Source organism: Nymphalis io, chromosome 30 (genome assembly GCF_905147045.1).
Source record: "Nymphalis io chromosome 30, ilAglIoxx1.1, whole genome shotgun sequence".
NCBI classification, from domain to species: Eukaryota; Metazoa; Arthropoda; class Insecta; order Lepidoptera; family Nymphalidae; genus Nymphalis; species Nymphalis io.
The window spans coordinates 7,115,417-7,143,308 of NC_065917.1; the positions used below are offsets into that span (position 1 = coordinate 7,115,417).

At 41.0% G+C, this 27,892-nt stretch overlaps 1 protein-coding gene across 4 annotated transcripts; it reads left to right on the forward strand.

The window, feature by feature from the left end:
- Window positions 1-242: 242 nt before the first annotated feature.
- LOC126779890 (protein toll-like) lies at window positions 243-27,291 on the forward strand. 4 transcript variants are annotated; one of them, XM_050504045.1, is made up of 10 exons: window positions 243-391; window positions 13,004-13,088; window positions 13,531-13,693; window positions 14,151-14,415; window positions 15,899-16,153; window positions 17,323-17,486; window positions 18,120-18,517; window positions 19,530-19,632; window positions 19,988-20,221; window positions 23,952-27,291. In XM_050504045.1, the coding sequence occupies exons 2-10, from the start codon at window positions 13,033-13,035 to the stop codon at window positions 25,389-25,391; spliced, it is 3,078 nt and encodes a 1,025-aa protein (XP_050360002.1). In that variant the 5' UTR covers window positions 243-391; window positions 13,004-13,032; the 3' UTR covers window positions 25,392-27,291. The 4 variants fall into 4 exon arrangements, with proteins under 4 accessions (XP_050360002.1, XP_050360003.1, XP_050360005.1 ...); XM_050504046.1 differs by lacking the exons at window positions 243-391; window positions 13,004-13,088; window positions 13,531-13,693; window positions 14,151-14,415 and adding an exon at window positions 15,572-15,627; XM_050504048.1 differs by lacking the exons at window positions 243-391; window positions 13,004-13,088; window positions 13,531-13,693; window positions 14,151-14,415 and adding an exon at window positions 15,636-15,818.
- Window positions 27,292-27,892: the final 601 nt, after the last annotated feature.

Genomic DNA, 27,892 nt, shown 5'->3' on the forward strand with positions numbered 1-27,892 from the left:
AGACAATGTGTTATGGGCGCTAAATTAAAAAATATTTAGTTTGATAAATTGACAAAATGATACCCAAAGTATGTGTGGTACTTGTTCATATGAAACGTCTGATCTTTCTTTTCCCTCGTTTCTTGTCTTTAAATTTTTTCTCTCAATTCGAGTCATATTTCATTTAAAAAAAAAAAAATTAAAATTACTTATTTTAGGCAAATATAAAAGCAGTACCTGGCTACACCGCCGAGTGTCAAAATTATCGGCCATAATGCTAGACGTATTTTAGTCGTAGGACTATTTGGTGTCATTTTTGTTCATTTGTTTACGTGTTTGTTCTTAAAGCGAAGTGTGATTCAATAAAAGTGTTTGTGTGTATACAATATTGGATTTATCATATGAACTAAAGGTATGCGGTAACTTCAATTGTTACAATAGCTTAGTAACTGTTTATTTTAAACTTTATTCATAAGAAATTGACCTTAGACTATAGTGGCATCGTTCAGAAATGTATTGTATTCATCTGGATGTTCAACGTACGCTTGCCGCATTTAATGTTATATTTAAATTTAAAAAAAAGAGCCAAACATCTTTGTTGTGGTATCTTGCAAGATGTAAATATTATAAAATAAAAATATATTATCATTTCTATCGTTGTTATGCCTAAAAATTTATACATTAAATAAACTAGTGGTAGGGCTTTGTGCAAGCTCGTCTGGGTAGGTACCACCCACTCATACCTACCCATTCATCAGATATTCTACTGTAAAACAGCAATACTTGGTATTGTTGTATTCAGTTTGAAGGGTGAGTGAGCCAGTGTAATTACAGGCACAAGGAACATAACATCTTAGTTCCCAAGGTTGGTGGCGTATTGGTGATGTAAGCGATGGTTAACATTTCTTACAATGCCAATGTCTATGGGCGTTGGTGACTACCTACCATCAGGTGGCCCATATGCTCGTCCTACTCTATAAAAAAAATATTAAATAATATTATCAACACAGAAATGTGTTTCAATATATAATTATTTCATTTTGAATAGTTCATGTTTTATATTTAAAAATAAGTAATGACCACATCCTTAGGCTGTGAAACGAAAGATTGAGAGCAAACCCTGGCAAACTGTATTAGTATATCATATGCCATATTTCTATATATTTTTATGATAAATCAATTCACCTTATGTCGAATGTTTGAAGGAAAGCATTGTGATGAAACTTGTATGTATGTGTTGAATCACAAATCCACAGACTTGCATTAGAGCAGTAGTGTAATTAAGCTCAAAACCTCAAAAAGAGACCTCTGCTAAATCATTTTTTTTTTTTTAATATAGGTAGCTAGACAGATGAAAGAAACATACATTGACATTAATTTATGTATATGGACTTTAATTTTCTCTTACTTTAATAAAAGTAGACAAATTAAGAAAATTATTGAGACGTGAGCTGTAATATTATTTAGTACAGTAGATAATACAGTAGATTAAATTATTTTTTTTTACAATTAATAGGCCAGCGTTTGACCGTTGACTTGCCTGATGTTAAGCATCGACACGGTCTAGGATGTAGCACGCTTGCGTATAAGAAACCTGTTTACTCTGGATTTGAAGACACCAACATTGTACCTATCAGGAAATATGGACTCAGGCAAAGCATTCCATAGTTTCGCAGTGCGAATGATGAATGTAGACTCAAAGCGTTTCGTACGTAGGCGGGGAATTTCCACTGTGTACCTATGGGGCTTTGGTCGCGTTTGCCTGGCCGTTCGGTAGTAAAAAGGGGCTGGAGGAATATTTCTCAGAGAGATATATTATCTGAGATTTTAAATTTGTTTTGTATAAACTATGAAATTTCATAGTTCATGTGATACTTGGACTAAGGGTTTTGGCGGGAAACAATACATTTATCTGAATGTTAAATATTATTTTTCATCTAACATGAAATGACCTCTTTATTGAAATTAATATGGCTATTTGAAAGTCACCAAAGTAGATACAACATTTATTTTTATGTTTCTGTGTATGTATGTGTCTATGCCTGACTAATATCGGGGGATCAAACAGTAAATGAATTTAAGGAAGAGCTTAAAGAGCTTCCGCTGTTCACACTATAATTTATTTTGTTTAATTATATTTAAAAATATATTTTTACATTATATATATTCACTAGCGAATCTAGACAGCGCGATTCAGGAAACTGACAAATTTTATTAGCGCCATCTATCGCTACCGAGTAGTAACACGTGCCATTATGCAGCATGTTTGAGTTTATCTGCATAGTAAAATAAATAAATAGATTGTTATAGGAAGATTTTCAATAAATTGAGCAGTTTATTTTTTGTCAAATTTTGTAATTGTTTACGAAATTTGAATATAAAAAGAAATAGCCACGACACGATCGTTTGATTCCCAAGTTAAATGCTATAAATCTACCAGCACTTACACGGTTAAGGTTATCGTAATCCAAATTTTTTTGATTATAAATACGAAAGTCAGTTTCATTATTTGTTCGTTCGCTACACTTTCGCGCCTTAACTACAATTGGCATACACATACTACCGAAACCTTTTCTTTTTCTTTTTCATGCATCAATTCGTCTACTGATGAAAACCGTTTGAGAATCGGTTTGGTTACTTTTGAGTTTATCGCGTAACAGACAAACGCGACATGATTTTGTTTTGTAATATGTTATAATTTCAAATAAAAAAAAAAGTATTTCTCAATAATATCCTGGGACACACAAATTAAGCTTGTACAGAGCTCGTTTTATGGAAACCAGACAACTGATATACTACTTTTCTTTTGTAAATACATACTTATATAGATAATTACACCCAGACTCAGGACAAACAGACATGTTCATGCACACAAATATCTGTCCTGGGTGAGAGTCGAACCCACGACCTTCGGCGTGAAAGGCAAGCATCCACCAACCAACCGGCACGTCATTTCACAATGATGCTGCATACATTCCATGATTAGGACTAATAGTTTTGATAAACACTTTTATGATGATGCGTAGTGCAATATTATCAATGTGTTTTTCCCTGATAATTACATAAATACCGTAAATAATTGAAAGCAATTATCACTTACTCACCCTTCCGGAACGCAATTATACTAAATATTTGCTGGTAGAATATATGATGGTTCACCTAGTAAATTAATGGCTATACGAGACTTGAAGCTGGTTAGCCAGGTTTTCAACGTATAGACAAACATACATAGCAAATCTTTTAGTGAGATGAAATGCCGTAGAATTTCGACACATAAGCGACCGTTAGATATTATTAATATACCGGCTTTATTCATGTTATATGTCGATAGATGTTATCGAGTGGGCGGCGTGTTTTCGGAGCTTTGCAATGATTAGAAGTATACAACAAACATGACGAGCATTCGTTGAACAAAAGTTATTTTGATGTTGTTTTTTATGTAAAACTTTTATTGGCGTATCGCGCGTCTAGCGAGTAAGATCGACTGTACACCGAAATAAATCGGCGTTAGGATAATTTTATCTATCTTTTATAGCTATCTTACGGTATCTAATGTAATGGTGTGCTCAGGAACTATTTAATTTGGTTCCCCCGTCACCTTTTTACCATAGAACAGCGAGGCATCGAAAAGATCTGCATCCGTACGTAGTTGACGTATTTAAGACACGTACGAAACGATTTGCTTCCTCATTTCTGATACGCACCGCCAAGATCTGGAATACCCTCACCACCTTCAATGTGGGTACCTTCAAGTCTAGAGTGAATAGGCATCTTCTAGGCAAGCGCGCTCCACCTTAGACTGTATCTCACTTAGCCTATACATTTAAAAAAAAAACTATTTTTATGTTAAGAATAGTATCTTAACCGTGTTGATAAAAAATATTTTTAAAGCATTTTCGGTATGGGAGAGGGGAGTGGGTTGGTGTTGGAGATGGGGTATTATAAAAACGTAGCTTATGTCCTATGGGTTCAAGCTTCATACTAAATTTCATCAAAATCGTTTCAGTGTTACAGCCGTGAAAGCGTTACAAACACAACTAAACTGTATATATATATTTTTTTAAGTTTGATTGTATAATTGCAATCGGTTTTGTTGAGTAAATAAATGATAATAAAACAAGGTGACCTATTCGCAGAATCAACTTCCCATTCGACGCTGTCAGAGATACTCGTTGTTAACTTATATTTGTTTATTTTATTTATTTACTACACACACATATACATGTATATTGGAATATCAGTTTTGAGATAAATAGTCTTCGACACCGTTTTAACCGACCATCCATAAATATTGGCACATTTCGAAGTAGAACAGCGAGCGAGGTATGCCGGTATAACTACAGGCACAAGTAACATTTTACTGGCGATGGTACGGGACGATAATGGTGACCACAAACCAGGCCACATTTCCCGTTCGCCTACCAATTCTATAAAAAAAGGTAACTAAACCATAACACCAAGTAAAGAATCTCAAATAAAAGCTTTTTTTTAAATCTTGTATACTAAATTTTAAAGTTGAATTTTAATATCCTGTATATATATATATTTACTATATATATATATAGTAAATATGTAGTAAAGTAATAAATAAGTATTAAAAATAGCTGTACAAATTGTGACCGCGTGAAATGGTGGCATGAAATCGTGTTGTCGTATAATTGTATGTATGTGTATCATTACAATGTCCGATAGCTCATGAAACATTAAACGCATTGAGTAAACTATGACTACAACGTGAATTTCAATAAGAGAAGTGTTTACGTGAATACATAAAGATTAAAAAGTTATGATTTTGTGCGAAACCATCTTGACTTATTACTAGTGTTACCATATTCGACGTTCACAGGACACGTTATTAATGTCCATTTTTAATTTATTACAATCGTTATTGTTTGAGCCGAGATGGCCTAGTGGTAAGGGCGCGTGAATCTTAACCGATGACCGTGGGTTCAAACCCGGGCGCACCACTGAAATTTCATGTGCTTAGTTTGTGATTATAATTCATCTCGTGCTTGATTGTGAAGGAAAACATCGTGAGGAAACCTGCAAGTGTCTAATTTCACTGAAATTCTGCCACATGTGTATTCCACCAACCCGCATTGGAGCCGCGTGGTGGAATAAGCTCCAAAACTTTCTCAAAAAAGGGAGAGGAGGCCTCAGCCCAGCAGTGGGACATTTACAGGCTGTTACTGATTATTGTCTGCTAATCTGTCTGGAAGGCCTTACGATGCTGATTTTATGACCAATGGGCTTGTCTATGACGATCATTCCACGAATGTGGATCGATGGCAGTAGGAGTAAACGATTCTTCTTGTCCCCGTTTCTATTCCGTTGATGGTCACCTTAGCAAACACAGATGCTTCGATATATGGTATGCGTTGTTACGTAGTTCGACTCAATGTTTGTTTGTTGATAAAAAATAGCGGTCGGCTTATGTCTATAACAGACATCCGTACGTACATGTATGTATATATATACTATATAAGCGGATGTTAGTATTGATGATTTTTACTTGGTGGTTGGGCTCAGTGCATGTTCGCCTTGATACATACCACTCATTCATATATTCCACCGCCGAGCAGTGATATTTAGTTCTGGTTTGAAGGGAATGTGAAAGGCTTACTTGTCAGTCTGCCTACCTAACACCATAAAAAACAACATTAATAGACTCGCACACCGTTAGGTTGATTACCATGAAAGTTGGCACATATGTAATTTTCCATGGAAAAGGATTTTTTATTATTCAGTTATTTACCTGAGGGTAAGTGGTCACTGCGGCCCATAGTCATTTATACTGTAAGAAATATTTACCATATATGTCCCTTGTCTGCGCTAGCCTGTAGCTACACTGGCTCACTCACATTTCAACCTGGAATTCAACAATAAGTATTGCCGTATTACCTGCCCAGGCGGGTACTACTTTACTGGTGGTAGGGCTTTGTGCAAGCTCGTCTGGGTAGGTACCACCCACTCATCAGATATTCTACCGCAAAACAGCAATACTTGATATTGTTGTGTTCCGGTTTGAAGGGTGAGTGAGCCAGTGTAATTACAGGCACAAGGGACATAAAATCTTAGTTCCCAAGGTTGGTGGCGCATTGGCTATAAGCGATGGTTGACATTTCTTAGAATGCCAATGTCTAAGGGCGTTTGGTGACCACTTACCATCAGGTGGCCCATATGCTCGTCCGCCTTCCTATTCTATAAAAAAAAAAAAATTGCACAAAGCTCTATCACCAAGTAAATTGTAACTAGCCGCTAGATGGCGCTGCAGCAATTTGACAATTGGCATGGTAGTCATATTTTTGATACGAAACATGTAACTGTCATTGTTCTGATCCAGGCCCCGGGCAACCCTCAATATCAATTTCATACCGTTCAGTTGATCATGACTCGGTATCCAACAGACATACATTCTCCCATTTATAATATTATCCTGATTAAATCAAATTATTAAGTCATCCAAAATACCAATTGTTATGATGAAATTAACGAATGAATTAATTGAGATTAATTTTAATGGCGAAACAATTGCGACGGCGCCATCTTCGTTTAGCATGATTACGAAAAATCCAAAGCGTTTGCTTCGACGAGTATTAAATAGATAGTTTATGACAGAGCTGTATCCAGCCTTGTGGGTTTTTATGTTATAGGTAGGCGGATGGGCAAGCGGGCCACCACCGCCCATAGACAGTGGCGATATTAATCAAATCAAATCGATATATTTTTATTGGTACAGACTTACAAGTAGGTGTGAAGAGGAAAGAACCGGTATATTAACGCATTCATCGTCAATTTGAACTGAGAAGTTATGTCGCTTTTGCCTGTAGTTACACTGGTTCACTCATCCCTTAAAACGGAACGTAAAAATACTAAGTTTTGCGGTAGAATATCCGGTGAGTAAGTGGTATTTACCCAGGCTTTCACAAACCCCTCCTAGTAAAAAAAATTGTAAGCGACTGTGATATGTGCATAGCCTATAAAGCTCTGTAGAATAAGGAAAGTTCAAAGTTACTAAAGTGCACAACCCTCAAAATATCCACGTAGTCGGTTGGTATGTGGCATTTCTCTGATATAAATAAAAGCTTTTATTGTAATTTACGAATATAAGAACGGCATATGAATATTGATCGTGATATATAAACGAGTTCGTATCAGCAGAGTTGGCTCCGTGATTGGATCACACTTCTTATTCGAAGGTCGTGACGCGTTGAACGTCTGGATGTAGTGTTTTTGACTGACAAATTAAGTTTTTATGATAGCAGAGATGGCCTAGTGGTTAGAACGCGTGAATCTTAACCGATGATCGTGGGTTCAAACCCGTCCAAGCACCACAGAATTTTCATGTGCTTAATTTGTGTTTATCTCGTGCTTGACGGTGAAGGAAAACATCGCGAGGAAACGTGCATGTGTCTAATTTCACTGAAATTCTGCGACATGTATATTCTACCAACCCGCATTGGAGCAGCGTGGTGGAATAAGCTCCTAACTTTTTTCTCAAAAGGAACAGGAGGCCTTAGCCCACCATTTACAGCCTATGTGAATTAAACAATATTTAAAAAAAATTATTACGTAGCAGTCGTAGTCCAAAATAATAAATGTTTGTTTTGGTTTTGGTAACTCGCTAATAACTATTATTAAGTTAAAAAGTGGCGGTTGTTTCGAAATCACAGAAAAACACTTCAATTTAATTTGTGAATAATTCAAATAGGTATTATGTTAAAATGACAGATCGTGATGGGTTTTTATCACGAACTGAATTCCGCGCTGGCGTAGTCGCGAGTTTTGCTAGTTTTAAGATAAATCTGAAGAGGAATGTAATAATCGTAAAACAACCGGTCGTTTTCTGTAGTCAGAAGCGTCAGTAACCCTAACTAAGATACTTGAGTTTGCTTATGTTGTTTTCGTTCTATCTCTTTGTATTTTTGAGATCAGAACTCTCTATAGAATGTCTTTGTGCGTCGTAACAGCCACATTGTTATTATAAAGTTTGGTCGGTTTTTCTAGATACTAATCCTCGGTGAAGTAGTAAAAATTTTACACGTTGCTTATTGGTTTAAATAAATCTAACACCGGTACGGAGATAAACACCTAAGACCTGAGAAAAACGCGCGAAAGAAACAGCGGGATATTTTTTAATTATACAATGATTAAATTATATTATTATTTAAAAATACCTGACCTTAAAGCGTATACATTGTCCCACAAAAGATAAGTATGAAATCGCAAGGCGCAATACATGCGTGGAGCTGCTACCACGTGGTGGGCGCGTTGACCGTCACTGATAAAGATGTACGCCTCAAAGTAACTATGACTATATATTATAAAACATAATCCCTTCGCCGCGTCTGTCTGTATAAAGGATAAAAAGATACCGAACGGATTTAGGTACGGTTTTCACCAATGGACGGAGTGATTCCTGATGATTTAGGCGTTTAATGGTTTTGTGTAAATTGAGTGAAATATAAGGGGAGCCAATAACAACCTAGGCTCTCTATTGTCAACCTCACCTGCTCGTGGTACATCCAGCTAATTAGCGAACGAGGCTCTGGCGACCGAAATCGTGGCGGTATAACCACACAAATGCTGGAATCCGAAAATGCAAATCCTGATAGCGGGCAGCAGCGCTATTAGTGAAAAATTTCCAGCCATTGCGGTCACCAACCCGCCTGCCAAGCGTGGTGACTAAGGCAAAAACCCCCCTATGAGCGACGACAAAAATTCACGACCCCCAATTCCCGGTAATCACACTATTTCTGGCCACGGTACCGGCCATGGTAACGGTGCGATGGAGGGTGCTAAGAATCCCCGGGCTACGGCAGGAGACCACAAACGGCGACTGTTTCTGGCCACGTATAATGGACGCTCTCTGCGTATGCTTCTCAATTGGAAGTAGAGTTAAGTCGTATTAACTGGGATATAGTAGGTCTATCAGAAATCTGAAGACAGGGCGAGGACACGATGACACTAGATGCCGGTCGAAGCTCTCAGGCGAAACTCTGAACGAGATGACGAGGAGACGAGAACAGCAGAACATGACGCCATCTGAGTGTCAGGCACTTAACAGGAAGGTTAAAAAACTAAAAAGGCGTGACACAAGACGAGCGAATACCCGGAATATTGAAGATGCTATAGCACTCAATAGGGGCTCAAAGGCTTGCAAAGTCACATACCTCCTGTTGTCACCTGACAAAACTCAGAACCATACAAGGCACAACCGTCACCTCAAAACCAGAGATTCTAGCTGAAGTCGAAAGTACTATGGCGATTTATACTCATCACGAGTACCTCCACCTGAGTCCCACAATGCGGATGACCCACGAGCCAGACTAACACGCCACCTATCAGACGATCTTCCCGACATCGATTTGGGCGAGATTAGGATTGCTCTCGGGCAACTTGGAAACAACAAGGCTCCAGGAGATGACAGAATTACCTCAGAGCTTCTCAAAGCAGGAGGCACACCAGTTCTGAGAGAGCTGGCTATCTTTGATTCCGTCCTCCACAATGGTATAACACCGAAGACATGGAGCAGAAGTGTGGTGGTGCTGTTTTTCAAGAAGGGCGATAAAGCTCTTCTGAAAAGCTACCGCCCCATTTCACTTTTAAGCCATGTTTACAAATTGTTTTCGAGGGTAATCACGAATCGTCTTGCCCGAAAATTCGATGACTTCCAACCCGTGGAACAGGCTTGGTTTCGAAAAGGCCTCAGTACCGTAGACCACATACACACACTAAGGCAAATAATACAGAAGACCGAGGAATATTATCAGCCTCTATGCCTAGCGTTTGTGGACTACGAAAAAGCCTTCGATACCATCGAGACCTGGGCTGTTCTGGAATCCATGCAGGGATGCCTAATTGACTGTTGGTATGTCCAGGTGGTGAAGTGTTTGTACGAAGCCGCAACCATGACCGTCCAAGTACAAGATCAGAGCACAAGACCAATCCAATTGCATCGCGGGGTAAGACAGAGAGATGTAATATCACCGAAAATCTTTACCAATGCATTGGAGGACGTCTTCAAGACGCTCGATTGGAACGGACGCGGCATTAATATAAATGGCCAACACATTACACATCTGCGATTTGCCGACGACATTGTCATCTTGGCGGAGACTCTGCAGGGTTTGGAAGAGATGCTAAACAGCCTGAGCGATTCTTCAAGACAAGTAGGTCTCGGGATGAACATTGAAAAGATCAAAATTATGGCAAACCGTCCTGTATCCCCGAGACCAGTGGTCGTAAATGGCTCTCCACTTGAAGTTGTGCAGGAATATATCTACCTGGGCCAAACTATACAACTTGACCGGCACAACTTTGAGAAGGAGGCTAAAAGAAGAATATGTTTGGGCTGGGCGGCATTCGGGAGGTTCCGTCATATTTTTGAATCGTCGATCCCACAGTCGCTTAAGACCAGGGTCTTCAATCAGTGCGTCCTACCTGTAATGACTTACGGTGTCGAAACGTGGACACTTACCGTAGGACTGGTCCACAATTTTAGTGTCGCTCAGCGAGCAATGGAACGTGCGATGCTTGGGGTTTCTCTGGCAGATAGAATCCGAAATGAGGACATTCGCCAGAGAACTAAAGTCACCGACATCGCGCTTAGAATTAGCTGAAGTGGAAGTGGGCTGGTCATGTCTCCAGGCGCATTGATGGCCGATGGAGCCGACACGTCTTGGAGTGGAGACCACGCTTAGGCAAACGTAGTGTAGGACGCCCTGTGACAAGATGGGCGGACGATTTAAAAAAGGTGGCAGGTTCGGGATGGATGCGGACTGCCCAAGATCGGGAGGGTTGGCGTTCTATGGGGGAGGCTTTCGTCCAGCCGTGGACGGCAAAAGGCTAAAAAAAAAAGAGTGAAATATGACGATGATTGTTGGAGATTTCGAAAAAACTAAGGGCTTTACTGACGTGCGTCGACATAAACGTTCTATGTACCCTTATTCTACCTTTGCAAAGCCGGAATGAGTAGCTAGTAAATAATATCCCATCAAAAACATAAATGTGAAACGAGAGCCAAGTTCAATACTATGATATACGCCTTGGTTGTTGACTTCAACGACAAAAGAAGTGAGATCTAAATGGGTGCCAAGTTCAATGGTCAGTCCTGAAATTTATTTATAACAACATAAAATATGTTATAACACCGTAATATATCATTTCTCCTTATAACTCAGGATAATGTATTGAAGCCTAAGGTCTGAGTTGGCTAGTTATCATATAGGAATTATTGTTAAGTACCTAAAAAACAGTCATGGAAGAGCCCTATGTTCAATGGCTAGTATCTACCAGCAAGCCAAATTTTCGGAAGAATAAATAGACTGGTTGATATATCAACGCACAGCCCAAACTACTGAGGCTAGCACCATGAAAATTTACCTACGGGTTCCTTATACACAGAAGGCTAGCACTAAGGTAGGATTTTTAAAAATGTAACCCTTAAGGTTGTGATAAAGGGGATGAAAACTTGTATGGAAATCCGTCATTTTTGAAAAGTTACAGGAATTAGTATTTATCAAGTCTGAATTACAACGCGAGCGGAGTCGCGGGTGAAGCGCTAGTAGTATACACGTATATTAAGATAGAAGATATAAAATTTTATTACATGTATAGATAATTTTAACGTCGGGTATAACCCAGCCAGTAGGTATTTATGATTAAACATAAAAATATTTTCCAACATACAAGTATTGTTTACATTTGTGGCAGCGTATATGATGCGTGTTATCAGTACAGTACAGTACAGTAACAGTCTGTGAATGTCCCACTGCTGGGCTAAAGCCTCCTCTCCTTTTTTTGAGGATAAGGTTTAGAACTTATTCCACCTCGCTGCTCCAATACGGATTGGTGGAATACACATATGGTAGAATTTCACTGAAATTAGACAAACGCGGATTTCCTCACGAAGTTTTCCTTCACCGTCGAACACAAATTGAGCACATGAAAAATTCAGTGGTGCTATTAATATATAATTTATAATACCAAATACGCAAGACAATTTTATGAAAGTTTGGCTTACACCATTTTCGGCATTCAGGACATAAATCATAGCACTCAGCATTAACCGATCCACAATCATACTTTCATCTCAAGTAAAACTGTTTACCGCCCGACGAAGTGGGCACGGGTCAGCTAGTTATTTATGAACCGATTAAAATAAAACAAATTTTAAGTGAAGTTAGCCACAATACATTAATGAAAACCGCACACAAATCCGGTAAGCCGTTTCTAAGATTAGCGCGCAAAAACGCACAGAAAAACAAACGAAAATTCCACCAATCATTGTTTTGGGTTCTATGGCGTTGTTAAAGCAGGTGATAGTTTTACTCTTGAATCTTCCATGTACAGACAGCGATCAATTGCAGATTTATTATATATATATATATATATAGATTTAATAACGGAACCATGCTATTTATTTTATCTCGTATTTACTTGCTTGTTATCTCTAATTAGAAATTAAATTCATAACCAACGATTGTCGCCTCACATCAGTCGGCCAGTATTTTTTAATGGAATGTTATCCAAATATATTTAGCCGCGATTCAGAAAGTTATTTAATATATAAACAAAATTAAGTCACAAAAAAAAAAACTACAACGCATTAATGTTCAAAACATAAAATACAGTAACAGCCTGTTAATGTCCCACTGCTGGGCTAAGGCCTCCTCTCCCTTTTTGAGGAGAAGGTTTAGAGCTTATTCCACCACGCTGCTCTAATGCGGGTTGGTAGAATACACATGTGACATAATTTCAATGAAATTAGACACATGCAGGTTTCCTCACGATGTTTTCCTTCACCGTCAAGCACGAGATGAAAAATAGGCGAGGATTATATATTTTTTTAAAATAAAAACAAGCTTTTTATGTAAGTTCTATAACACATATGGATTAAGTTTCCGGTCATTGTTCATTAAAATCTCGTAGTCTGTGTTGATGTGAGTGCGTACATCAGAAGGGCTTACGATCGTTTTGACATAACGCGTCCTATGCTAATAAATATTTTATTTTGTTACAGAAATGCTAATAAATAGAGGGTGATGCGAGATGGTGGCATGGCTGTTACTGCTCATCGCCGCGGTGGTGGCGGCCGACCAACAGATGTGAGTACACTGATTTTTTTTTTATATATATTCGCCGGGAGGGCATGTGACTCTACTCCACCTGATGGTAAGTGGTAGTAGAGTCCAAACGCGACGACGGCCAGTACAGTCGGGAAGAATGTTCCGCACTAGCCGCCTTCGCCTTGCCGGCCCGCAAGATGCCTCTTCACGCCTCGTTTGAAGGACCCGGGTTGTAAGAGGAGGGGAACACGTGAGCTGGTAAGAAATTCCATTTTTTGGAAGTGCGATAAAGAAAGGAGTTGCCAAATTTCTTTGTGCGCGATGGAATTGATGTCACATGTCGCGGTGACATCGAGAGCCAGCACGCGTAGACTTATGAAGGAAGGGGGAAAGAATCGATCTTTCAAATACATTGATTGGCACAATTTGCTCTGCAAATAAAAATTTTGGATAACGATTTGATCCCGATCTTTTCCCACAGGAGCCTTTTCGACTTCGGAAATAATTACTGGAGCGGTCCGGAGCGAGGCTGCAACGTCGAGGAGGGCGCGGGTCAGATAATCCTCAGCTGTACTTTGCCGAGCGGCAACCTGACGGTGTACGTGGACAGATCAGCGGCCACGTTAAAGATTATCTGCGAAAAGGTTGGGTTCATGTTACACTAGCAATTCACGCGCCAACTTTGAATTCAGTTTGTGAATAAAATCATATAAAATCTGCAATTTTAAATTTTCTTTTTTTTTTATGTTGTAGGTTGACAGACGGGGAAATGGGTCACCTGATGATAAGTGTTCACCACATATAGACATTGGTGATGTAAGAAATTTTTATCGTTCCTTACATCGCCAATGCGCCACCGTCCTTGGGAACGGAGAAGTCACGTCTGTTAAACCCTTGTGCCTGCAATTACACTGGCTAACTCCTTCAAAACGAGACGCACGATACTAAGCTTTTTATCGGAATAATATTCGATGAGAGCCAATGCGTCTATATTTCGAAAGCTTATATGCGTTTTCTGTAGTCTTCTTTAATAGTCTACGCCTAGCATCCATAGAGACGAAATTATAATCTGTAAAAGACATATAGAGTATAACATTCCAGGCCAGCACGCTCGTTTGCGACGAAGTACAAGAAGCGAAACAATACATAGACAAGTATATAGTGAATAATGTAAAGGACAGGGACAGGCAGCTCAGCTTTATGAGCATAGAGGCGTGTGGTCTGTCCCCCGAGAGTCTCGCGTGTCCTCTGAGTGTAGTCGGCGCTAGTGGTACGTCGCTGATAAAGCTCCAAGACGTTGGGGAGGAGTTGGAACCGATCCATGTGGAGGGCTTGAAGTCGGTCAAGTTCAGGATGTACGGCGTCGGTGAGTAGTTTATTTCATTATAGCTTTCGCCCGCGTTTTAGGTGGAAGATGTTAAGTATAATAGATGCTGGGTGCGACCCGTGAGGTCCACTCGACTAACTTCCCAGAAGAGTGGAATAAATAATCATTAATTACAGTATCAAATCGATTTCAAACAAGTTTATTATTTTACTAAACAACAGCTGGACCGATTTTGGTGAAAACTTTTTCAGTTCCTAATTATTTAATTAAATGACTTACGGTGCCGAAACGTGGACACTTACCGTAGGACTGGTCCACTAATTTTAGGGTCGCTCAGCGAGCAATGGAACGCGCGATGCTTGGGGTTTCTCTGGCAGATAGAATCCGAAATGAGGACATTCGCCAGAGAACTAAAGTCACCGATATCGCGCGTAGAATTAGCTCGCTGAAGTGGAAGTGGGCTGGTCATGTCTCCAGGCGCATTGATGGCCGATGGAGCCGACACGTGTTAGAGTGGAGACCACGCTTAGGCAAACGTAGTGTAGGACGCCCTGTGACAAGATAGGCCGATAATTTAAAAAAGGTGGCAGGTTCGGGATGGATGCGGACTGCCCAAGATCGGGAGGGTTGGCGTTCTATGGGGGAGGCTTTCGTCCAGCAGTGGACGACAAACGGCTGAAAAAAAAATTATTTAATTACGTGTCGAACGAGCGCTGTCATGTCAAAATCATTTTCGGTTCGCGAGATATACACATACATACATACATTCGTACGTACACACATACAGACATCTTTATAAAAACGTTGGGTATGGATTCTGGTGACCTTAAAACGTGGAGATATGCAAAAATTGGGTATTCACAAAATCCGCCCCATTACATCAACTTCCTCTGTGAAGTTAAAAAAGACTATATCCTTTCTTTGGGATTTAAGTTTGCGTCAAAAAAAATGTCACAAAAATCGGTTCAGCCGTAAAAATCAGGATCAAGAGATATTGCGTGAAACCGGAAAAAAACAATTGATTTTAGTATTAGAGAAAATAACACCGAAAACATTGGAATTCCCTATTCTATATTAATCATTGAAATGATTATGAAATTAGAACTCTGGCATTATCTGACCCGGTGACGATGTCATGTATTATCATTTACACGATTAATTTATCATTTCGAAACAAATTGAATAAATAAATCGTTAGAGAACTACGTGGTTTAATTTGTCTTTGTGAGCGGCTAGTGATGGTATCTGATGGTAAGTGGCCCCCGCCGATAGATATTGTACGCAATTAATCATCGCTTACATCACCAATGCGCCACCAACCTTGGGAACTAAGATGTTGTGTCCCTTGTGCCTGTAGTTAGTAACACTGGCTTTCTCACTCTTCGAACCGGCACACAACAGAGCTTAATATTGCTGTTTGGCGAAGGAATATGTGAGGAGCTGTTGGTACCTACCCAGACGGGCTGCACAAAACCCTACCACCAATTAGTGTAATTATTAATTCATACATTTTTTCTTACAGACAAAAACATAACAGAAGTTCCATACAAGGCCTTATCACTTCTACCGACGCTTAGGAGTTTCTCTATGAAGGGGGGATCGCTGATACTCAAACCGGATCAAGAAGAAGATGTTCTACCAGAATTGGTGGTCTTGGAACTAGCCGATGGGAATCTAAGGTTCTTACCGAAGGGAGCGTTTAAAAACACGCCGAGCGTTCAAACGCTCTTGCTGTGGGGTAACAAAATTGAAGCTGTCGATGTGGGTGCTTTCGAGGGTAAGATGGCTTCGAGCATCATTATAACATTTGTGATAATTAATACTGCATAACAATAAATTTAAGTCAAATAAAATATATGGAAAAAAATATTTCTATTTAACTTAAATTTAAACTTGACTAGCATGAATTCTCGCATAAGTAGCGTCAGAAGTACCATTTTGTATTTTTATTTTCCTACTAATTAGTTTATACTTACAAAAATTAAGTGAGCCAAGGTACTCGCGAGAATTGATGTGTTAACGTGTGTGCTCGTGTACCGATCTCACGCACACATTAACGCACTTATAATAATAAATCTTACGCTGACGTCATCTGCAGTTGTGTGTGGACTCTTATTAGGCCCTACTGTGTACTGAACGAATTTTTTTATTTATTTATATTTATTAATCCTTTATCGCACACACTTTACAAACATTTAGTAAAATATAATAGCAAGTAAAACATTAAGTATGCAAAGGCGGCCTCATCATTTATAGTGATCTCTTCCAGGCAACCTCTGTGAAGAGAAATGTTTATGTGCTTTTTTTTCGAATTTAATGCCATAACTGTAGGGAAATGAAGACATTTTTGCTTAAACACTCATTCTATTGAAGAGAAAAAAGTAGTTTCATGGTTGAGACGTTCGATAAAATGTGAGAACGAACTCTCGTTAAGATATCTTATGGGACGAGAGCGAGAATGAGGACTTTGCGATGTCTGGAGCCGAAAGTCGTGATTAAAAATTACGTTTGAAAATTAAGTAATTATTAAATTAAATATAAATTGTATTGGTTTTTTTTTATTTATCTGCTGACTGTACATTGGCATTTATAAAATAATATAAATTTAATTTAATGAATACGAACTTACACATATATTGAACACAGCGCAAAAATAATACAAATATATATTGACAAGCCGGTTGGCGTGGCTGGTGGATGCTTGCCTTTCACGCCGAAGGTTGTGGGTTCGACTCTCACCCAGGACAGATATTTGTGTGCATGAACGTATCTGTTTGTCCTGAGTCTGGGTGTAATTATCTATATAAGTATGTATTTATAAAAGAAAAATAGTATATGTAGTAAATCAGTTGTCTGGATTCCATAGTACGAGCTCTGCTTAATTTGGGTGGCCGTTGAGTGGCCGGCCAAACACACCAAAAATATATGTGTAACGTTGACTTTCAGGTCTCACTCAACTAGTGAATCTCAGTTTGAACGTGAATCTCATATCCCACCTCCCGGGGGGGCTGTTCCGGCACTCGCCGCACATCGGCCGAATCGACTTGTACGTGAACAGGTTGCTCGGCTTGTCGGAGGGACTGTTCAGCGGCCTGCAGGAATTAAAAGAGGTATTTTTGTTGTTCGTAAAAAGATAGGCATCATAACCTCAAACCCATTTGGTTAAAATCTTGGACGGGGAAGCCCCCTAATCCAAAGTGTTAGGTATGAAAATTAGGTCAAATCCTTTGAGTTCGAAATTGCATCGTACTTCATTAAAATCGGTTCAGTAGTTTAGCCGTGAAAGCGTAACAGACAAACATACCGAAAAGACTTACTTTGTCTTTTATATAAATTTAATTGTATTTAATTGACATACCTATGTTAGTTAATTTGTTGAAAATAGTAACTAGGTAGTTTCTTGCCGGTTCTTCTCAGTAGAATCTACACTCCGAAGTCTACTCGATTAAAAGTATATTTTGATTTACATTTGAATGAACCACGAACTATATATAGCTCTGGGTTAAAGCAAAGAGTACTTCTTACTTGGTGGTAGTTACGTTCTGGGTCGGTACCAGCCACTCATCACATTTTCTAGCACCAAACAGCGATACTTATTATTGTCGTGTTCCGGTTTGAAGGGTGAGTGAGCCAGGAAAACTACAGGCAAAATGACGTAACATTGTAACTTGACAAGGTTTGATGGATTACCATCAAGTTGCCCAATTGCCTAAACTTCATATTTATTTATTCTATAATTTCAGATTTTAATATTCGACAACAATGCAACACTGAAACTAGAAAACCGGACGTTTTCCAATCTTCCCTCCCTCTATAACTTGAAACTCGAGAAGAGTTCCATCGAAACGGTACCAGCCGACCTGTTCCTAAACACGACGAATCTAAAAAAAATATCTTTGAAAGGGAATAAAATCAAAGTGTTGCCGAATGGAATATTCTCGAAGCAAAAGTTGAATTTGTTGAACTTGAGTAATAATTCTATCAGCGAACTTCCGGTGGATGTTTTCGATGAGCAAGATTCGTTGGTGAACTTGGAGTTGCAGCGGAATGTCTTAGAAAGTTTGCCCGATGGGCTATTCTCTAATCTTAAAAGCTTGAAAAAGTTGGATCTCGCCGATAATTCTCTGAAGAATTTGTCCAAGTGAGTTTTTAACATCAGCATTTATTATGTATACAGTAACAGTAGCAGTAATAGCCCGTTAATGTCCCACTGCTGGGCTAAGGCCTCCTCTCCCTTTTGAGGAGAAGGTGGAGCTTATTCCACCACGCTGCTCCAATGCGGGTTGGTGGAATACACATGTGGCAGAATTTCAATGAAATTAGACACATGCAGGTTTCCTCACGATGTTTTCCTTCACCGTCAAGCACGAGATGAATTATAATCACAAATTAAGCACATGAAAATACAATGGTGCTTGCCCGGGTTTGAACCCACGATCATCGGATAAGATTCACGCGTTCTAACCACTGGGCCATCTCGGCTTTTTTGTATAGGAATAAAGATAAACGAACCTTATATTCCATGCGATTGGCTAATAGCTCTGCTCTATTATGTACTACAAGGAGTTCGCGATTAATATATATTTATTTATATCTAGCTAAAATCCGCGGTTTTGCCTGCATTTTGAGTTTGTATTGTAAACGAGATACGGTCCTTGAAAATATCTATATATATAAAAGATTAACTGACTTACTGACTTACCAACACACCGCCCAAACGACTGGGGCTGGCGCCATGAATATTTGCACACGGATTCCTCTTACACCGTAGTTTAGCACTAAGGAAGGACTTTTGAAAATATAACCCCTAAGGTAAGTGGTAGAGGGGATCGTCAGAGCGTCACGGTAGCATGCGAGATCGATCCCGTGGCGCTCATCGTTAAGGCAGAAAGGGTACCGCTGGTTTTTTAGTGGGTATTCCGATGTTCGGGGCGCACTCGGCGTCTTGGACATCGGTGAACCCCACAATCACCCCCCACTGTTCCCGTGGGCGTCAAAAAAAAAGTGATAGAGGGGATGAAATTTTGTATGAGAATCCTTTATTTATTATGACGCGAAGTCACGGGAAAAACGCTAGTTTTATATGTTTTTGTTACTTAATTTTGTTGTGCATGAAAGGAATTATATATAAATGAATAACTCATATTTTCCAGGTCTGTGTTCCATGGGCTGACCAGCCTGACGGAGCTGTCTCTAGCCGGGAATCGAATCGAGTACTTAAATCACGCTGTGTTTGAATTTACACTCTCTCTAGAGGTGAGTCTTATATAAATATATTCATAAGTATCTATATGTATATATATATATATTCTAAATGAAATGGCGATCGGTTGATAAAATTGACAAAGTATAAATGCTCGTGAGCTGACGAGTAATATTTCTAAATTATTTGCTCGTGTGGTATGTTTTATTAATAAATAATAATAAGCCATAAGAAATACTCCATATAAAATACATACTAGGTGGGAGGGCCTCGTGCAAGCCCGTCTGGGGGGGGTACCACCCACTCATCAGATATTCTACCGCTAAACAGCAGTACTCAGTATCGTTGCGTGAGTGTGTGACTTATTGATTTAATTTTTATTTTTAACGAAATCGTTTCCGGTTTCAGACGCTATCGTTCGCGCGCAACAATATAACGATATCGAAAGAGGAGAACAGCCTGGCGCTGTTCTCGCAGTCGGCGTACGCGCTCGCGGTGTTCGACTCCCCGTTCCGCCACCTCGCGCTGCTGCGGCGCCTCGACCTGAGCCGCAACCGCGTGGCGCTCGTGTGCGACGACTGGCTCCGGATGTTCAACTTGGTCGAGCTGGACCTCTCTTATAACAACTTCGCTTCGCTGACGGTCTGTATGTAACATCTACGGTAGTATAGTGACAGCCCGTGAGTGTCCAGCTGCTGGGCCGAGGCCTCCACTCCCTTTTTGAGGAGTTTAAAGTTTTTGGAGCTTATTCCACCACGCTGCTCCAATGCGAATTGGTGGAGTACACACTTGGCAGAATTTCAGTGAAATTAGACACGTGCAGGTTTTCTCACGATGTTTCCCTTCACCGTCAAACACGAGATGAATTATATTATAAGGGATGGTTAATATTTGTCACACAGCCGATGTCTATTGGCGGTGGTGGACACATACAACCTACCCATTTTAAATATAACAAAAAAGTTAAATTTAAGTCAATGCTTTTCAAATTTTTGAAGCTGGGAACACATGTTCATATTTTGTTATTAATTGAGATATATTCAAGTAAATAAATGTCACACTGTCGAGCAAAGGCCCGTAAGAGTGTTTGTGGAGCATTTCACCACGCTGCTTTACTGTGGGTAGATGGATACATCACTGTGATAAACTATAAAAATTACTGAACGGTTCTTCATAAGGTTTTTAACAATGCATGGAGTGATTCATGAGTCACATGACGTCAATAGTATGAATGGTTAAAGCGGGTGAAACCGTAAAGCGCAGCTAGTTATAAAATAATATTATATACTTTTTTTTTATATATTCGCCGGGAGGGCAAATGACTCTACTCCACCTGATGGTAAGTGGTAGTAGAGTCCAAACGCGACGACGGCCAGTACAGTCGGGAAGAATGTTCCGCACTAGCCGCCTTCGCCTTGCCGGCCCGCAAGATGCCTCTTCACGCCTCGTTTGAAGGAACCCGGGTTGTAAGAGGAGGGGAACACGTGAGCTGGTAAGGAATTCCATTTTTTGGAAGTGCGACAAAGATCAAAATTCTTTGTGCGCGATGGAATTGATGTCACAGTTAGGCGGTGACATCGAGAACCAGCTCACGTGGACTTAAGAAGGAAGGGGGAAGCAGGAATTAGAGAGAATAATTCCGTGAAGCTGTTTTTATAATAGCCTCGATGTAATCCCTTGGACTAAGGTCGCAGCGAACGTCCATCCCCAGCATGGCGATTTTACTTTGTGTCATCAGCGGTGTGCCACAGAGGGAGGGAAGAGGGGAAAATGGTGACTTTTTCGCTGTGAGAGCGCATACCTGTGTTTTCTTGGCATTAAACTCAACAAGATTATCAGAACCCCATTTGGCGATGAGCTCTAACGTCCTATCGAGTTCAATGACAAGATCCTTCCGCCTCTCCTCAATTTCCGCTCGCCCAGCCACTGCGCGTCCGTGGTATCCACCATGCACTGTACTATCGTCTGCATAGCAATGTATGTTCCCAAGAGAGAGCATATCATTGATATGCAAAAGAAAGAGTGTGGGAGATAGCACAGATCCCTGGGGGACCCCAGCATTCACTACATAGAATTGTGAAGCGCAACCATCTACTAAAACACGAAGGCTACGCTTGTGTAGGAAGCTGGCAATCCAGGTGCATAGCTGAGCAGGCAGACCATATGCCGGCAGCTTGGAGAGAAGACTTCTGTGCCAGACCCTGTCGAATGCCTTGGAGATATCGAGGCTGACAGCCAACGATTCTCCATGCTTGTCGATAGCTTCACCCCAGAGGTGTGTTACGTACGCTAGAAGATCACCTGTGGACCGTTTTGGTCGAAACCCGTACTGACGATCATTAATTAGACAGCGATCTTCTAGGTAATGGATCAGTTGGTTGTTTAGAATCCCTTCAATCACCTTACAAAGTACTGAGGTGATAGCTATTGGTCGATAATTTGCCGGGTCAAACTGATCCCCTTTTTTGGGAACCGCTTGCACATTAGCTCTTCTCCAAGCCTCCGGCACACATCCCGAAGAGAGAGAAAGTTGGAACAGGCGCGTTAACACAGGAGACAGCTCCGCCGCGCACTTCTTCAGCACTATGGCTGGTATTCCATCGGGACCGCTAGCTTTCCGTATATCAAGTGATTGCAGCTCCGCACACACATCACGTTGCGTGATTTTGATGTCAGGCATCGTGTGGCCACATGAAGGTATTTTAGGTGGCAGCGCACTACAATCATCGATTACGGAGTTATCGGCAAAGAGTCAGGAGGTCGGCTTTCTCCTGCGGACTGTGAGCTAGCGATCCTTCCGGATTTCTGAGCGGTGGCAGCGAAGGTTGGCAGAAATTGTTTTGTACAGACTTGGTCAGATGCCAGAAGCTACGGGAGCCCCTAGGATGCGAAATAAGGTCATGACCAATCTGTACAATGCGCTGTGCATCCGCTCTCGTTTATGCCTTCCTACAGGACTTGGAATCTTTATTGTAGTTTGCTTTCAGTAAGTCAATGTTAGATACCCCGCTAACGCAGCCGTTGATCCACGCGCGATATGCCGCCTACTTAGATGATACAGCATCGGTACATTCACGAGTGAACCAACGGTTACGTGTACCCCTACTGATGAGATCTGAGCTAGGAATGTAGTATTCCATTCCTAACATGATCTCTCCAGCAACAGCAGCGGCACTAGCTGTCGGGTCATTCCCACTGAAGCAACGTTCCTTCCAAGGGACCGACGCACAGTAATCGCGCATACCGTCCCAATCCGCCGACTTATAGTGCCAAACGAGACGTTTGCATACCGCTGGTGGCGGCAGCTTGGCCTGTGGCACTTTGGTAGATATAAGGCCGTGATCCGAAGAACCAAGTGGAGCTTGAACCACAACCTGATATTCCACCGGGTGAGAAGTCAGCAGAAGATCCAGTAGAGAAGGCGCTTGCCCATCAATGTCTGGGATCCTGGTGGACTGATCAACCAGTTGGGTCAAGTCGTGTGTGAGAGCAAAAGCATGAGCAGTTCTTCTAGCATGATCAGTTTTGAGGGATTTCAACCATGATTCATGGTGAGCATTAAAATCCCCCAAAACATCAATTCCGCGTTAGGAAACTGCTCTTGCGCAGCATCTGCCACCCGACTAAGATGGTCAAATAATCGGCTTGTCTCCAAGTCACCATTATGGGATCGACGAACTGACTGACTGATGAACAAGCATACTCCGGCTTTCGCTTTGAAAGATTCTTCAAGCACGTAGCCGGGATAGTTAAGGTAGCTGGTGTCGGCAGGGCGGAGTATTTGCGTCTCCGTGAGAAACAACATTGATGGTTGTGCTGTCTCGAGATGGTGGTGGACAGCGTTGAGGTTAGCGCGGAGTCCTCGGATGTTAGAGAACTCGACCTCAAACAGCTGAAATACTGAAATCTCTACTAAATACTAAATACTGAAATCTCCAAAACGCGCTGCATCCTTTAGTATAAGTTTTATGTATATTGGTTTTGTCGATTCTTTGTTTATTTTTTTATTTTTTTTTTATAGAATAGGAAGGCGGACGAGCATATGAGCCACCTGATGCTAAGTGGTCAGCAACGCCCATAGACATTGGCATTGTTAGAAATGTCAACCATCGCTTACATTGCCAATGCGCCACCAACCTTGGGAACTAAGATGTTACGTCCCTTGTAATTACACTGGCTCACTCACCCTTCAAACCGGAACACAACAATACCAAGTAGTGCTGTTTTGCGGTAGAATATCTGATGAGTGGGTGGTACCCACCCAGACGAGCTTGCACAAAGCTCTACCACCAGTGGCATCATTTAGGCATTACAAGAAAACATCTCCTCATTTATTAGTATAGCTTAATATATATACATATTTGAATTTCAGGACGTGGATATGGATTTCTCAACAAACGTGACCGTTGACTTCAGACACAACAACATACAACATTTCCAGCCGAATGTCGATATACCGAACACGGCCGTGCCGACATTTCTGATGGACTACAATCCTTTCCGATGCGATTGCAAGCTATACGATTTTATAAGAAACTATAAAAGCGGACGAAAAATGAATATAAAAATTAACAAGTCGCAGTGCTCTCGACCGACGGCGCTAGAGGGGGTTAAGTTGACGGATTTGAAGCCGGAAGTCTTAACGTGCGAAGTGGATTGCTCCACCGGTTATTTCATAACACGAACTAATCGTCCAACTAATTCAAGCGCCAACTGTGACTCGTGCACGATACGTCCGGACAAATCTCGCCTCGAAATGTCCTGCAATGGGCTGCCGGATGTCTACCCCCCACTCCCACCCGGGACGAATTCTACGTACATAAAACTGAAACGTGTAACAGATATACCGATGCTGCCGCAACGTGTGACGACGATCGATCTGTCGTCCCTGAGTCTCAGCCGACCGCCGACAGCGACGTCGGTCGAACTAAATCTGACCGACAACGAGTTGACCGCGGCGCCGATCGATCTGCTCGAACGTAATTGTACTCTGCACCTGAAGGATAATCCCTTCGATTGTTCCTGCGAGGAGAAAAGCAACGTCGTCGTATTGAATATGTACAAGGCGCGGATTCCCGATTATGAGTTTGTAACTTGTTCGAACAAAGTTCTCGTAAGGAATATAGTCGTCGAACAGCTGTGCGCCGCGAGGGACGCGACCGTCGTGGGCTGCTCGCTGGCGGTCGGAGGACTGTTGCTGGCCGTCTGCACGGCGATCGCCTATAGGTACTCGACGGAAATCCGGATCCTGCTAAGGAAGTACGGGCTCTACTGCGCGAAAGAGACGGACGGCGAACTTTACGACGCGTTCGTCTCGTTCGCACACCAGGATGAAGATTTCGTCATGAAACGACTCCTGCCGAAGCTGGAGAGCGGTCGGCCGGCGCTGCGTCTCTGCGTGCACTCCAGGGACTGGGTCGTCGGCGACTGGATACCGGCGCAGATCGCGCGGTCGGTCGAGCAGTCGCGCTACACGATCATCGTGCTGTCGCGGCACTTCGCGCGCTCCGTGTGGGCGCGGATGGAGTTCCGCGCGGCGCACGGGCGGCAGCGCGCCATCGTGCTGCTGCTGGGCGACCTGGCGGACGACCGCTCGCTCGACCCGGAGCTGCGCGCCTACGTGACCATGAACACGTACGTGCGCGCCGACGACCCGCTGGTCTGGGATCGCTTGAAAGACGCCGTCCTCAATAGACGGAAGCGGATCGGCGAGGATTCGTCCAAGCTGAGCAAGTTAGTGCCCAAAGGACTCGACGTGCAGCTCGAAAACGGAAAATTGGTAAATAAAGCGCTCACGGTGCCCTCCGTCTGACCGAAGTTGCGAACGATCCCGCCGCTGAAATTTTAAGAGAATATTTTGATCGTGTGATGACGATGCGTTTGTTTCGTTCTGTTTCAATGTGCCTTAGAAATATCCTCTTATGGGTATTTTTTACGATAAGCAATAAGAATGATCTGTTTCTAATAGATATTACAATATTATATAGCTTTAATGACTGTCTCGAATGACGAATGCTCAGCTGTAAGATTTATATTAAATATAATAACATTTTATTATACAGACAGCTGCAAGCGATGCTCGATTTATAGATCGATTGCGATCGCTTTAGTCAATAAGTTTCTTAATTTTGGTGTTAGCTGCTATGTTATTTAAAATATCTAGTACTTTACTAAGTAGCCCTGATATTTTATGCACTGCAAGCAGTTCTTGATTCATATATATTTGCAATACATTCTTCCACTTATATAGTCCTCCGGACCGATTGCGGCCACGGCGGCTCAAGAGATTAGCCAACTGCGCAGGAGATATTATAGTGCACAAGTGTGTGCGCAAACACCAATGCACTCTCTATTCCCTGACTCTCATAATCCGATGGGACGGCAATCCGACATGACCGGAAAGACCAGCGGCTTTACGTGCTTTCCGAGGCACGGGAGTGTACACACTTCCAACTACCAGACTCCGGGCTGCTACTGAGAATTTTCTGACGGAAAAACGATAAGCTTTTAGCGTTTTTTTGTAATTAGTAAATCGGACTTTCACCATCGTTGTACTTTCCTACATTAATGATGACCGCGATTATAAATAGGTGATTATGAGTTGGATTTTAAAACGAGATTATTTTTTTTAATTGAAGTTATCTTTTGCCTTCAAGGAGAATCTTATGTAAGGTGGTGGATACACATGGGATTTCTATCCGACACGCGCTGGTTTTAAAACTGGAATATCAATTCCATTATCTCAATATCGAATTTCATATAAGTCGAGATGGCCCAGTGGTACGAACGCGTTAATCTTAACCGATGAACGTGGGTTCGAACCCGGGCAAGCACCTCTGAATTTTCATGTGCTTAATTTCTATTTATAATTCATCTCGTGCTTTTCGGTGAAGGAAAACATCGTGAGGAAACCTGCATGTGTCTAATTTCATCGAAATTCTGCCACATGTGTTAAGTGAAATTCCACCAACCCGCATTGGAGCAGCGTGGTGGAATAAGCTCCAAACCTTCGCCTCAAATAACTGATATACAAATACTTACTTTATAGCTGTTCTTACAGCTTTTATGTATATGAAGTCAAACTCCTTAGTCGTCGATTAGCCCTACAAGGCTCCGGCCCAGGGTCAGTTAATAAAATAATACAATTTTTAAATGTCAAGTAAATTTCGTCACAAGAAAGAGAAGAAAGATATAAAGTGACAACGTAAAGAGAAAGAGAGCTGTATATCTGAAGAAGTTTCACTCGTAGCACGTGAACAGCAATACACGTGCAATAATTTTTTTTATTGTAAATTGATTTACGAATCTTTACTATATTGGTGATTTTACTAAATGTGTGAATGTAAATGGAACTAGCTTATAACAAATCTAGCCGGAATGTAAACGAGAAATTATCACGCTTTATTATATAAAATTTCTCGTTTAGTAGCAAAAACTTTGTTCACAATTTTTCGACAGCTTAGAATTTCTCCAGATTTGTCATAAACCAGCTACTCAATCTCACGATAACGCACACGCGATTGTCAATTTCGATGAAATTTATAAAATCTATAATACAACTACAGACTATACACGGTGCACGTAGTCACAGAATTATGTTTTTAAAACTTTGTCGACTCAAAGTCGATTTTATGTGTATTGGTATATATGTATGCCGTGCCAATCGATTTTATAATCTTTACATGGAAAATAATAAAATTTATTTTGATAAATGCTTGCTTTTTATTATACCTGAAACTGTTTTCTAATTGAAAACTGATAATCTAGGTCTTGAACTTACTGGTTCTTAGCTTTGCATTTATTAAAAAAAAAATAACAGCGCCATCTAGTCGATTTAAGATAGTATAATTTTAAATCCTATGATAAACATATGAACGCTCAAATATAAGAGTTATGTATAAATATATGCATTAGAAAGAGTCTGGCTTTTTAGTAGATATTTTGGGGACATTCAAATCTCTTACAAAGTTATTCAATCAATCAACAGCCAATCGTTGTCCACTGCTGAACATCCTAAGTTTCTCCCAAGGTGCGTCAAAGCTCCCGGTCTTCCGCCTTCCGCATCCAGTCGGTACCCGCTACCTTCTTAAAGTCAAAGTTTTTTGGTATCTGTTACAGCTTTGGCCGAGTTCGTTGACATATGTAGCTATATCTCTAAAAATATAAAACCTTCAAGAAAAGAGCGTACTCATTCCCCAAAAACCTGCAACGTACCTACAAGCCCTCGGGTGTTGCAGATGTCCATGGGCGATAGAAGTCACATTCCATCAGGTTAGGTCAGCCTCCTGCTCGCTTGTTCCCTCTAAAATAAAA